Source organism: Charadrius vociferus, unplaced genomic scaffold, assembly GCF_000708025.1.
Source record: "Charadrius vociferus isolate BGI_N301 unplaced genomic scaffold, ASM70802v2 scaffold309, whole genome shotgun sequence".
Classification (NCBI taxonomy): Eukaryota; Metazoa; Chordata; class Aves; order Charadriiformes; family Charadriidae; genus Charadrius; species Charadrius vociferus.
Window position 1 is genome coordinate 3440470 of NW_009661370.1, and position 14882 is coordinate 3455351.

At 39.5% G+C, this 14882-nt stretch overlaps 1 protein-coding gene across 1 annotated transcript; it reads right to left on the minus strand.

Moving 5' to 3' along the window:
- Positions 1-2178: 2178 nt before the first annotated feature.
- HNRNPU (heterogeneous nuclear ribonucleoprotein U (scaffold attachment factor A)) lies at positions 2179-14880 on the minus strand. Its single transcript, XM_009893661.1, has 14 exons — positions 14736-14880; positions 14220-14331; positions 14028-14101; positions 11513-11652; positions 9872-9971; positions 8669-8781; positions 7989-8252; positions 7628-7747; positions 6994-7122; positions 6454-6622; positions 5683-5922; positions 5073-5275; positions 3872-3943; positions 2179-3467 (listed from the first exon to the last, which is right to left on the minus strand). Exons 1-14 carry the CDS (start codon positions 14878-14880, stop codon positions 3414-3416), a joined length of 1935 nt encoding a protein of 644 aa, XP_009891963.1. The 3' UTR covers positions 2179-3413.
- Between the last annotated feature and the right edge of the window lie 2 nt (positions 14881-14882).

A 14882-nucleotide genomic window follows, 5' to 3' on the forward strand; every position in this document is an offset into this window, starting at 1 on the left:
GAGCACTCCCCAGGCAGCACGCCAGAAGGGCCAGCTCGTGACAGCAGAGCCGGGCTTTGGGGATGGGGATCCCGTAAGGCACCCCCAGAACAAAAGCCAGGCCCCGCTGTCCCACAGGAGTCTGTTTACCAGGGAAGCACCTCCGTTCACACCACATGTACCCTAGCGACTGTTACTAGCACAGGCAGAGACACAACTGGAGTTATTTTTTGGTTTGTTTTTAAATAGGAACTTCCTCCCGAGGTACCCAGCACCGACCTGCCTTCAGGCTGCAGCTAAACACAGGCACGGCCCCGCCATGTGACGCAGGGCGGCTGCAGCCTGCGGTGAGTGGGGATGTAAGCAGCTCCAGCAGACAGCGCTGCAAGGAGAGCACCACCAGCAGCAGCGTTACTTCTACTGCTGCCAAGAGCTGCACACACATCACATGTCACCTTCCCACTGCTACTGAACCCCCTCCAAGGCTCTCCAGGGTCATGCTCCATTAGAAAAAAAGCACTCAATTAGAAAAAAGCAAACCCAGGTAGTAGTCTGTTAGGGAAAAAAAACCCAAACCACCACCAAACACAAACCCCACACCCATGTTGTATGTCACTAACATCTGCACCACCACTGCCAGCAGCGCGGCTGCTGCAATACAGGTACTTTTCCTCAGGTAACAAGTCCTTGTGAGTGGCAAGAAGTTACTCAACGTGACAGATGGCTCAGCCCTCTCGCTGTGGTAACGTACAGCTGCACTTTCCTCACTTTTCTGTAGCCATCAGTGAAGTTTTCTTCTGCCTTTTTTAAACAAACTGCAAATTTAAGTGTTTCAGTATTAGTGCTTTTCCTAAGTAACGGCTTTTCTATACAAGCCCTTTTCACATGGCAAAATAAATCCCTTCTCTAACAAGAACGAGAGCAAAGATTAACTGGGGGAGTGTTTCTCCTTAGCGGGGGCGCGCGGGCTGTGCTGTGCTGTGCGAGGGGGACATTTAGAGGGCTCTACCAGGCGCCTCAGTGGTGCTTAAATTGAAGCTTTTTTGAATTCCACACCTCAGAATGTGTTCTGAGGCAGCACATACATAGCTGAACTTATCAAAACAGCTTTTTCCACAGAGGAGTACTTTTAGTAGAAACAAATACTCCTCTTTCGAGTGCAAGACAGTTGAAGTGCTTCCTTTCAGGTGTAGGTTGGTTGTTTTTTTTTTTTTTTAACCACCACATATTGAAGAATTGAAAACAAAACATCCCAGACTTTTGAATTAAAATACAAGCTTTACAACCACATAGTAAGTGTAAGCTCTTATATTTCAGTTGAAGACTATATAATTATATTTATAGAGTACCAAAATAAGCAAAGGATCAGCACTCCATACAAAGTGTTAGTTCTTGTGAGGAAGATAGAAGGGAGATGGACTTTGATTACACTAAACGTTTTTTGCAAGTCTAAAGAAAACTCCATTTCAGCAAAACAGATTTGGGTTTAGATAACCCGTATCTCTAGTTCATTAAATAGTGTTTCTTCAAAGACAATTTTACATTTTTCTCATTCAAAGTAAAGGGATGATTTAAAGCAATATTAACAAGGAGGTGGTGCTGTTAATGTTTAATGTCAATATGCAATGTCATCTGCTATAAAGGCTAGAAGAGCAACACAACTTTTATCTTTACGTCTGAAGACTACTAGAAATTGACTAACATTTGAGAAAAGTTTCAAGCACGCTACACAGCCTCTAGGCCTAGGCTACTGCTGGTAAGCCTCTGTGCACCGCTAGTCTGTGCGCCGCCAGGAGGAACTCGGCAGGCAAATCCCAACGCCCAGATGCGGGCAGTGACATGTGTTTTCACATGTACAGCACGAGTCCCACTTGAAACGGTTACATCTCTCCCCTGTCCTACGGCATTAAAATGCGAGGAAAGTATTAGCTAACATTGCCACTACAATTTTACAAAAGCATAAATCTGAACAAAATAGCGGCTAAAACAAATTGAAGCGCTCTGTTCAACTCCAGGATTCATTCTCCACGACAACCCTCCTCCTGTCCTACTCCCTGTCCAGTTTCTTCCCCTGCTCCTTCCCTAACGTCTATTTTACAATAAATAGGTTAAGTGGATATACATGATGCAAACTCAAAAGACTTTTGCCCTATACATATAACCATGTTAAAATGTGAGATTATACATGTGATATATCTCTAACAGAGCAACCACCAATTTAGATTTTTAAAGAAACACAAGTATTTCAGCATGTACAGAGTAATGAGTTTAAAACTGTCCAACATTATCGCTTTCATACATTCTCTTCCTCTTTATAGCCTTAAAGGGATTTTAGACCTTGATGGCAACAATCCCAAAACAAGAGTAAAATGAATTTATTTTATTGCAAACAAACGTCTAGAGTTAAATTTCTCCACCCACTTTCTTTAAAGAGAAAAGGAATCAGCAGGCTGAGGAGATACACCCATTTGAGAATTGACATGATTAAAAATTAGATATAAAATGGGTGACTCACAGTTTCATTAGCTTACAAAATGGTGGAGTAACTACTACAAGCACACTAGGTATACAGTATTTTGTGGGGAAAAAGTTATACAGACACACAGCTAACTTCATATAGATCCCATTAGACAACTGGATTTACAACAAGTTTTGTTTAATAAGAAATGGGCAAAGCCAGCTTCTTTTCAGAATCAAAATGCAGAACAAATGGAAAAGAAATTATGGTGTTGTACCTTCACAAGTTTGAGCCTCCACAAATAATGCAACCAAGTTTTACAACTTAAAGAGCTTCTACATACACTCCACCTTCACTATTTAGCCCCAGGTTTCCTCTTTGCCCCCAACATCTCATTGAGTTCCAAATGTTACAAAAAAGTCCTAGTTATTGCCAGAAACTTTCACCTCCCCCTCTTCCCCTCCCCACCCAGAAGCTTCGTAGAGAGGATGGAGTGTAATATGGAGCTTTACATGATCTCATGGTATTCATGAGGGCTACTAAGGAGCCTCCGTACGAATCTGGTTGCTAACATTTCGATCATATTGTGACATGACTCACGACTGTTTCTTAGAAATTGGGGGATGGGGAAAAAGGAGAAAATTCTTTAATAAAAAGACACCAGGTACAAAGCAACGTTTTACTTTTGTTGTGGTAAAAAAAAAGTCACATTTTACAGATAAAATGTAGAACCCTGAAATACTGACACATTCTCTTATCGTGCACAATGCTGAGGTTCTCTTACGAATCACTTTAAAACTGCAATTAAAAATGTACAAAAAAAGAAAAGAAAAAAATCAACCCACAAAGCTTCTAAAAAAGGAACCCGCAGGCACTTCCTCTTGTGGAATGTTTAAAAAGTTAGCCTACTAAAGAAAACAGTCGACTTCTTGTGAAGGTTTTGGAGAAATATGTATCAGTTCATTTATTTGGGTATTCAATAATATCCTTGGTGATAATGCTGACTCCATGGCTTCTGACCCCAGAATTGCTGCAATAAATGGATAAATAGTTAATTTTAACCTGTGATCACACAATGGTTACACTTCTTACAAAAGAGTGCTTTACAAACATCTAGTTCTTGTGGAACTTAAGATTTAACTCCTCTCAAGTAGCAGCAAGTTCCTAAACAACTGAAGACAGTTAAGTTCACGTCACAGTAGCAATGTGAAGCCAAATACTACATGCCATCGAGACCGATAAGCCACAGCTGATATGTGATACAAGACCATCAAAAGCCAGATTAAGTTTTGCACAGAAAACTATTTATAGTGCTATTACCTAGCATTAAGAGATTTTGCTATCCAGTTTTGATTACACATTACGTTATTTCAGACAGCATTTTGAAACATTCAAGTTAACAATCAGTGAAAAGGTAAAGTTATTACTACTTACACCCTGCTGCCACTGGTTGTAGCCCTGAGATTGGTTTTTGTAGCCACGATTATTTCCCCTTCCTCTGAAGTTCTGCAAGAGGACAACAGTTTTTCACTACTTTGTTTATGTGAATTTTTCAGAAGTGTACTAATACCGGTCTTTCCATTACCATGAAAACATCACATACCATACAGAATATTTCAAATACAAGGTATCAGGACTATGTTAAAAACCAAAACAAAAACCCTGGCTGAAATACACTAGAATACCAAAAGCCTCCCTCCTCCAAGCACCTGCTTCTTAAACATGGGGCAAGAACCTCAGAATTAATAAGCCAGCTCAGACTGTTGTTGCCAGTGGTCTGGAAAGCTGGCTAATCCAGTTTTGACTCACCCTACTTCCAGCTGCTAAACTGCACCAGGACAACTAAAAATATAAGAGCTTGCCTATTTTTAGTTAGGAAAGGCTGTAGTTGCTGCAAGGATGCGTTATCTGATCAGACAAAAGGATATGGGTCATACAACTGAAAATAGAAGAGCTACTCTACAAAACTTCAAATAAAAGTTTTGGTACAAAAAAAAGAGATATTGATACTATTTGATAAAATACTGCATTTCCCCTCTTCGTCAGTATTAGACAAACCTAAGCTATGTTTACTAGCTTGGGCTCCATCTGCTGGCTCTTCAGTAATCCAAATTATGTTTTCAAATACTTCTACTGATATTCCATCAGTTAAGACCTAGGCTAGCATGTCTTTACTAGTTGTGTTTGATACCAGACACCAAAACGAAGGCTCTCCCCAGAGCTATTTCCAGCAAGTTCCCTAAATGCTTGATAAAGATACACCTTAACCCTAAGGCCAAACAACCCTTACTACTATTTGGAGAAAAAAAAAAAAAAAAAAAAAAAAAAAAAAAAATTTCAAACAAAAAGGAAAAAAAAAAACAAACACAAGTCTTCACACGCATGCCCTCAAAACCTTCATCTTTCATAGAACAGAGGTACAGTCTCAGCATGGCACCCCCACATCAGCATCAGAACTTTTCATGCAACATTCAGAGCCCTGGGCACATACACTAAGCTAGAAAGCTAAGCCTTTTAGTGTGGGAGTAGTGTAGTACCACAATCAAGTCTGTGCCTATTACCGAGAGCCACCCAACCTTTCAATCATCATCCAAAGTACTGTTGTTCAACTAATAAATCTCCCCAAAAGCATCACCTGGTTGTAGTTTCCCCTGTTGGGCATTCCACCTCTGTTATAGTTTCCTCTGTTTGAGTAGCCACCTCTGCTTGGAAAGACAGGGCCGCGAGGATATGGGTAGCCAATTGCACCGCTGCTGCCACCACCACCTCCGCCACCTCCACCACCTCGCTGAGGCATGTTGCCTCCTCTCCTGTTGTATCCACCACGATTGCCAGGGACTGCAGGGAGAGAATTATGTCATCAAGTAATTGTTCAGTTTAAAGTTTTTCTTACTTGAAGATTATTGCTCAAAATAATGATGGTACGGAAATAAGATTTCCAAATTCAGTGCAAAGATTAAGTCATCTGGTCATAGTCAAAAATGGTAATACAGTCCCTCAATGCAGTCAGGTACACAAACCTAACGTAAGAACCTCAAGGTTGTGCCTCAAACCACATGAGGAGTATAGTCCAGGATTTTGGCAATCTTCACTTTTAAAGTTGGACAATTAACTTTGCACTAGTACATTAAACTTGCACAAGATGAAATCAAGATTCCCACTACAAAGTAACTGCAATGCAAGTATACAAAGCCTGCCCCCCCAGCAGCAACCTCCAAAATTTACAAGCTAACTTCTAGGCTCACCTCCTCCTCTGAAATTGCCCCGCATGTTGAATCCTCCACGACCTCTCTGACCCCTATTAAATTGATTTTTATTGCTCTTCTTGTTCTTCTTTGAGCCAGTGTTCTGCTTCTTTTCCGGTGGAAGAGATTTCTTACTTTCTTCTTTATATTGTTCCAAAAGCTTCTGAGCTTCTTCTTTTTGCAACTCTACATAGATTATTTCATCAAAACATTCTGCTACCTCTGGCAGTGTGAAGTTCCCTATAATTGCAAAAACACTGAGTATTCAGCATCTACATTCAGCTACAATCAAAGCCGTAATTTAACCACCTTTCTCCCATTCTTCCTCCCACCCCCTGCATTCCCTCAGCATAGGGACAAAATTACATAATTTGAGCATTTAAGAGATATAACAGTGACAAAGGAAATAAATAGGTCTTCATGGAGTTGCCAGTACTGTTTGAAACCTTGAAAACATTCTGCCTAAATCTTTTTTTCTTTTATAAGCCTCCACTCAGAATACCAGTTTCTGCCAAATACGTCACTTATATAGGGCACTTTATGCCAAGACAGCTTTGTGCATCTGCATGAAGCATATCAGCATAACTGAGTAGTGTTAAGGACTGCAGCAGAGGGAACACAATATAGTGTTGTCCTATAAGTTACAATAGTCTTCCAGTTTTGTTTAAGTACAACTGTTTAAGATAAAGTGATTTTTAGACTTCACGTTTACTTAATCCTTTAAACAGATACTCAGCATCCTAAAACACAGTATAGGATTATGTTCCATGCCTTTCATTTTGAGAACTGCATGCTCTGGAAGATCTTTTCCCTCCACCTCTGCCTTCTTTTGTGTTCTTTGCTTGTAGTCTTCATCTTTTGGGCAAACAACAACTGCTTTGCGCTGGAAGCCTGCAAACAGGCACATTTTTCTCCTCTGCGCAGCTGCAGACACATTTGTCTGAAAAAAATGCAGTAACTTACTACACGTAGCTGTCATTGTAAGAGTTAAGGAAGTCAACTTATGGTGTATAGACTTCACCTCTACAAGAGCTTGCAATGAAGTTTACATATAACTGGACATAAAGATGCTGCATAATGCAAAGTTACGAGCTCATATCCACGTGATAAAACACTACTCCTCCCACATCCCATAAAATCAGAGAAGTTCAGACAAGCATTTGTAGCAATATCTCAACTTTGTGTCCCCTGAATGAGTAGTAAGCCAGTAAGTGAAAACAACTGCTATTACAATGTAACTTTAATCCCATTTAATTACTGCACTACAGCCTACAACAAATTTCCTTAATGATTTTTCACTGAAACTTCTACCTGATCCAAAATGAAATTCCGCTTCTTACGAGCTGCAATCTCAATGAACTTTCCAAGACACTGTGGAGCTCTCTGCAACAGTGTGTTAAGTTTTCCAGTGTCCGCCATCTGCCGCTTAAAACCTGCAACCTATGGAGAGATTTCCCAGAGTTAAAGTAGCCCTGACACATGTGGGTGACATTTTTCTTTGCTAAATACTTTTCATCTCGCTTCAACGATTGTTTAATTCAAGGCCACAGCTACAAACTCATAACCAACATTCCCAAAGCCTCCCTAAGAGAGAGAGCTTTATAAAGAAAGAATCTAGGTGAATCAATACAGCTGAATCTAAGGTATACTCATCACATTACTAATTCAAAACTAAATGTTCTATTCTGAGGACAGTGACATAAATAGAAATAATTAAATAGTCAACTGTTGTTGACTATTTCATATACCACAGGAAGCTTCAGAATCCTGCTGTGCCATGTTCAAGTAGCAACTCAGCAAGATAAAAGTCTGTAACGGTCACTAACCAACCAGGAGTTGGTTTCTGAGATTTCTTTGATACAAAAGAACCCATGGCAGGCAAAGACCTTGGATCTACAGCAAGTCATTAACATATCAGCAAATAATATGCAATATTATCACTTACCATCATTTTGTCCATAATAGTATTTGTCCCAAGAATGTTGTATTTCCCAGGATTTGCTGCTGCATGTTTGGTAACCCATGTAGTCTTGCCAGCTCCAGGCAAGCCAATCATCATCACCACCTAAGACAACAGGTTCTATACTTGAGATACTAGTTCAAAGATTTTCTTTAACATGCAACTTAGACCAGCAAGCCTAATGGAAACTCAGTGGGGGGCATGGGGATGTGAGGGGGGTTAACAGTCACAGGATACCAAGTATTAAAGCTCCTGAACAAAACCATCAGAGTTGTGTAACAGTCTGCTTAAACTCCACCACATCTGTTCATCTAAACAACTTTGATATTATCAGCAAGAAACTTACCTCACAATCTTTCTTTTGCTCAGGTCCCTTTGGTCCTCGGACTCTATCCTCCAGAGGGACCTTCTGGATGAAGGTATACTCTTCAGGTACAGGAAAGTAAGGTTCCTCCTTCTGACCAAAGTTGAACTCAACCGCACAGTTATGGCAGAGAACATGTGGGAAGAGTGGCCGCCCATCAAGAACTTCCTTACTTATTTTGAATGCAACACCAAGCTCTTGTCCATTCTTTGAGTATGAGAGTTCCACTTCTTCACCATCAAAATTCTGTTTTTCAAACAAAGCATTAGTTTGGATAAAATTACTCACCTCGTTTTATTAGGTTGCATTAGTCATTTCACTATATTGACTACATTCACTTAACTTCTGTAATGTTGTTATGTTCCATCATAAAGGAACCACTTAAAAGTTTTCCCTTAAAATAAGTTACTTGCAATGATCATCTTGTTTAAGATCTGAGTATTTTTTTAAAAGGCCTTAAGAACATTTATCTGTGAATATGAAATCTTAACATCTTGACAGCAGTCACTGTTGGTAATACCCACTATTTCTACCTCCTCCCCGTGTTAAACAACCTGCCTTGCTCCAAGCTTTTCAGTGTTTGGTTTACTACTTCTCCCGTCAAAGCAGTCTAAAAACTCAAGGATGTTTTTCCTCAAAAGAAAATATATGTGAAAACTTACAGCAAAACATCCAATCACATCATTTTCATCAAACTTCTCACCAAAGTCTTCAGTCTCACAATTGCATGTCTTTATTCCTTTTAGAGAATACCCATAAGAAAATTCTTCTTCACCTGAAGAAATAATTTAATCTTATTAAAAGCAGGCATTTTCATCAAACCTTTTAGAAATACAATCGCTTTACAGGTACTTAAGTAAGCTGCTGTTCAGAATGTTTTTATTAATGCCAAAACAAGCTATGACCCCCAAATAGCTAGTGTATTCTTTTATTCAAGAATACTCTCACTTGAGATGGAACAGCAGTGCTTCCTCTATCCCAGTTTTAAAAGCCTTATGCTGCTGGTTCCAGATTCACGTTGACATAAAGATGAACTGCCAGATAAAGTATTTTTAAACTCTGAAGACACGATTATGCACCAGTATACCTGTAACATAGTTATTCAGAAAGGCTTTCTGAATTTAGTCTCCAGTAGCACTTACCCCTCTCCCCATTTTAAAGGGAGTTTAGCAGACATTCAGCCTATGCGACAGCTGAGGATGAAGCTGCAAGAACAAACTAACGGGAAGCGTTGAACACAAGGACTCAGGTGCAACTTAACTAGAAAGCTGCTGATGATGTCAGAACATATCAATTCATATACATTTCCCACAAAGACTGTCTCAGCAGCAGGTATTAGTTACATGGGAACTGATCATAATGGTATTTATATCTCATGAAGTTGGACTTCTTTCTTCCTAGCTACTTTGAAAAATGAGGATTTCCCACCCAAAGCCAAAGGAAAAAAAAATAAAAATATGTAGTTATCCGGGATTTTTTCTTCCCTGGTTAAATGTTATACCATGCCCCACCCTTAAAAAAAAAGGGGGGGAGAAACCCTCTTCCCATTTATGACACTACATGAAAAGGAGAAATCTTTATTCTCATCAGGCCTTCAAGAATGTTCTCCACAACGCATGCCTGACCACTGAAAGAATTAACTCTCAAATCATGTAATCCTTACAGACCTGAATACTTAACAACTTTATTTGGTCCAGTAATAAACTTTCTCACACCATGCCCAGTATCCAATTTAAGTTAGGACCACTTTTCAGAACACATGGACTCCAATCAGTAAGCTTTTCCCATCTGCTTAAGAAAAAATGACTTAAAACTTCAACCATGTACACAATAAATACAAAGGTAATCAAATGATTAAGTCTTACCAAGCAACATTCCACTTGTGTTCAGTGACCAGCCAACTCGCACTTCATGTATGTCAATGTCTTTTGTATACAGGTGTTTAACAGGAATCTTTTCTGTAACCTATTTTTAAATTATTCATTAAAAGGTATGTAGTATTTATTAGAATCCAACAAGATGGAAACACAGAGGTAACACATTTACTAAGTCTGATTAATCACCTTCTGCAAAAGTAAAACATGCTTAAGTATGCGAAATCACAAGCCAATCACTAAATAGTTACATCTCCCGACTGAGCAATGAAGATGCAAGATACCATATACCTTCAAAGCACTTAGTCATAGCAGTCTCTCTCAGCGGCCAAAAAGCCTTAATCCTTTTGATACTGTATTAGAATCACAAACAAGCTGTATTTTTAAGAAAAATAATCACCTTAAAGTTGCGATTAACAGGAAAATACTTTCCCAATAAAATGTGGTAATGGATAAAAATGGCTTTACATAGACTGGACAAAATATTACACTCATTTCTTTCCACAGTAAGCAGACTTCCTCGGCAAGTTGCCAGCTTCCAAACAACATAACCAGATCCAAAAAAACCCACCTAAATGCACTGAGATTTGTAGGCAACCAGCTATTTTCTAACTGCCTTTACCAACTTCACCAAACTGAAGCGAAAAACTGATCAGTATCCTACCAGTTTCCACAATTATTCGAGTCAGGTGACCGAGGTGAAACTGATTTGAAAGTGAACAAGGCAATAAATACTGACATCAATTTCACTCCATTGGCCTTCCAAAGTTATAGGTACCAACAGAAATCACTCAATGCAAGAGCATGGAGAATGGGATCACTACCCACTCCTCATGGTAGTGGTTAGATTTGAAAGTACTAGAGGAAGAGAACAGAGTAAGCATTTATACACACAGGCACATCGTATGCAAAGAAGCCTTTAAGATCATAAAGTCAAAAAAAAAAAAAAAAAATAAAAAATCAAGCTTTGTGCCTCCTCTTATTCTTTCGCTAACAAGTTTGAAAAATCTACTTATTACAAGCCTGATTGCTCTTTGCCATTCTTACCTTTTAGGAGAACTCTTGCTCTCAAAATTCAAGTACCTGCTAAATACATCACTGCATACGCAAGTCAGAATTATTCAGGTTGGAAGGGACCTCTGGAGGTCATCTAGCCCAAATCCCTGCTTACAGCAGGTCAGACTCAAAGACTAAGTAGGAACAGAAAAAAGGGCTGCTGGGATAATTTATACCCTTTCTTAAAAAAAAAAAGCGCCAAGCTTTCTGTAATCTTCAGAAAGTACAAGCAAACTTCAGACTAGTGAGTATCAAGATTTGTCCAGTGTTGATGCACGAGATGCCAAATAAAACTCTTGGTTCAAAACTGAGACCAGAAGTTAAATATTCTGGATAAACACAAGCTGCCTTTTTGTTGTTGTTGTTAAATGGCAGTTCTTATAAAAGAGGAAGCAGTTTTGCAAATTGAGTCATCTTTTATCAAAAATCATTTCACAGGCTCTTAAGAGAAAGCCTTCTGAAAGCTCTCCTCACCTGAATTAGTTTCAACTAAGTACAAAAAAACCCTTGCAAGTATCAACAATAACATATTTAAGCATGCAAAACAGTCTCCCACAAAACATCAGTTTAACTCACCTTCATCTCAAAGCAGACTTTGCCTTTAGAAACACCATAGGAGGCTCTCCCTCCAGCCCAGAGGAAAGCAAAGCTTTCCATGGTCAGAGAGGAAGCGCTAAACCGGTCTCTTGAGATTTTAAAATGCAGGTCACAGTTATCTGTTAACATAAAAATCATTCTGTTTACTCTTATCACAAAATAAAGCACAGCTGTCCAATTTTATGCATTAAAAGCGATTTCAGCCTTCCAAGGTGATTTTTAAGACCAACTGCCAGCAACTGCTCAGCATCTTTCAGGAAAGCAAGTGAACACATGCATAGATAGAGCTGCAGGCTGAAGCTCAGCCAAAAGTCTTAGGAAAAGCTAGCTAACAAGAATAATTTTCAAGGTGCCATCTTCACTTCTGTCACCAAATTCCCTCCATTTTTTCCATCTGCTTAAAAACCTGAATTTAATCTCATCTATTTGAACCTTTTTTGTTGGTTACCCAAGATATTTCCATTAATATAGAGCAAAGGAATTTGCATCATGTTATTTGCTATACCTTTTTTTTTTTTTGAAGTCTTCTTACCCGCCATGCCCAAACCTAAAGGCAGCTGAGAAGTAAGAAGTAACACAAGTATTTTTAAGTACTGAAAAGTACTACTGTCTTTGGTTTAGCCAGTCCAATTAGATTAAGCCAATTAAAATAAAGTCAGTTAAGTCAAATACAGATAGGTTAAGCATGCAGGAATACGGTGAGAGCGTACTTCACCCAAGAAACATGATCTCCATTACGAATTCACCTATCACTCTAGGAACTTAAGTGGAACCTTTGTTTTACAGACATCTTCAGAGCAGCAGCACCATGAAGTTTCAAATTAATTTTCTAGTAAGTTTCAAAAAGACAATGCAAAATGGTAACAATAAAGCACAGGATATAGCACTTGAACTCCCCAGAGCAAGGAATCCACAGAAGAAACTCCAAACCTCCTTGACAGTTACAAGAAGGGAGCAAAGTGAGCAAGCAGTGAGTTCTTCTGCACTGGTGTAAAATCTACATGCTCCCAAGTACACTAAAATGTAGTCTTCCCTGTATTACTAGTAACTCTCATGCATGAGATCTTGTTTTGTTTGCATAAAGCCATCCCTGGTTTCAATTACAATATCTGCAATCCAAGTGTTTTCTCATTAGTACTTCTAAGTTTTATTTGTTGTATGAAAACCAGACAAAACCATATAGAAGAAACCCACCTGTGCAGGTTACTTTTAGATCAACAAATGAGAACAGAATTTGAAGTTACAGCTTCCTTGTAAGACGACACAGGTAATAAAAAGCACTTAAGAGTGCTAAACCTCTTACATGTCTGGATCATTAAGGTCCAGAAAAGAGAGTGCCAAGTTGTTACACAATTCAGTCCGAAAGCTGTTTCATTCTGATCTCCAAGCAGTCTGCCAACACTTTAAATCACAAAGTTTGTCAAGTAACACAACTTTCTACTGGAAATAATAGCTCCTGCTCAGTTATTGGGAAAATCAGAAGCTCCCACAAAGGTGGCTGCTCACCAGGTAGCAGATAGAAACTTGAGATTTAATTACCAAAATGTTAAGGACAGCATATCCAGCAATTTATGTGGCTGTAAACTAATACCTCCTTCAATTTCAAAACATTTATTGGGGGAAAAAAAAACACCTGGAACTACCAGCATATATGCCAGATAATGCCAAAATTTAAGCTTTCCTTCCACAGCACTTTAAGAATCCAACAAGTTCAAGCATCATTTAAGTTTTTTTAATACTGCACTAAGTCCTTATACTTACCCTCAAGAATACAAAAGTTTGCCCCGGTCACAGTACATCACAGTAACAGTAATGTTTATAGTGTGCCTCAAGTAAACCCACTGTTTGCAAGTACATGTCAATTTCTATGCCCTTTCAACCAATTCTCTCTGCCATCCCATTTGCACAAATCACCCCCCCACCCCACAAACTCCCAGGCTGTATGCATGGGTCATTTTTCAGGAGGCCTTACCCTATTTTTTTTGTTAAATTTATCACAAAACATGAAGAAATATTCCACTGGTTGGTATATAAAATAGGGCCTCAGCACGTTATGCAGGAAGTTCACTTAAACTGTACTACTGTAACCCCCCCCACTATTGACTCTCAGAACTTTCTGAAGTGCAAGGCTCATGCGCTGCATAATCAGTTCCTCAAGCTGTTTGTAGAGTGTTCTATGCTCACTCTACACTTGGCCAGCTTAGTTTCCACACTACATTAGTGTTTTGGTTAAGATTTCTTCAGAAAACTGCACAATATCACTGACTTCATGGGAAAACCAAGCTTATTCTTGCTAATATAAATACCTATGTATCCCTCTGTTCTTTTGTATACAGAAAATGGGTGGAAACATCTCTTTTTTTTTTTTTTTTTTTAAGTTACTTTGTAATAAAAGTCAACAAATGCATTCACTTCACATTTCAGGAAGTGTGGTTTTAAGATTAAAAGCATAACACCACATCTTTCCAGAGTAAAGGAAAGCATGTTTACTCACAAGTATCAAGACAAACCACTGTGTCATCAAAATGTTCGTCTTCTTCTTCAACAGGTGGTTGAGGGGACTTGGCCCTGAACAAAAGAAAACCAAATGATAATAAAGCTACATGTATTTTCACACTGTTAAAATTAGCGTTTCTTTACTTTACTTCTCATTCATAAAATGCTGCCCAGCATTTAGTTTATTTACCTGCTGTACTTATTTTCCTCAATGTACTCAAAATATCCACGGCCATGGTCTTCACGTTGTCTCTTCACTCCCCTCTTTTTCTCACCAGGTTTTTGTTCCGTTTTAGCATCTCCTGTAGCAGAATTAAGGATTTATTTTAATTACACAAAGTAACTCTTTAATCGGGACTAAACTCCTATACGATGGTTCCAACCTTGGAAACTTTAAGAACCAACAACACGAGAAAAGCAATAGTACCCCGAAGAACTTTGCTTTGTACTAAGATAAAAACCCTCTATCTAGAATTTTCTCAGCACAGTCAAAACTTGTCTGCTAAATCATCCCCGATCTGCGACAGAAGCAGTCAGCACACCACGCAGCAGCTGGTACGCTCCTCGATGTTCCAATTCCCCACAGAAGAGCCAGCCAGTGGGGGGAAAAAAAAAAAAAAAATCGGACAAAAAACCCCTCCCGTCACGCCAGACCTGCACCCTCCCCCCGCGCAAGCAGGACATTCCCGGCCGTTCGCAAGGACACCGTGCGATCCGCACGACTGCGCCTCCTCTCGGCAGGCCGAGGGCGGCGGCCCGAGCAGCAGCCCCGCGCGGGGCCGCCCGGCTGCCTGCAGGGAAGGGATTCCGCCTCCTCCCGCCTCCATTCTACCAGGCCTTCCCCACGCCATCC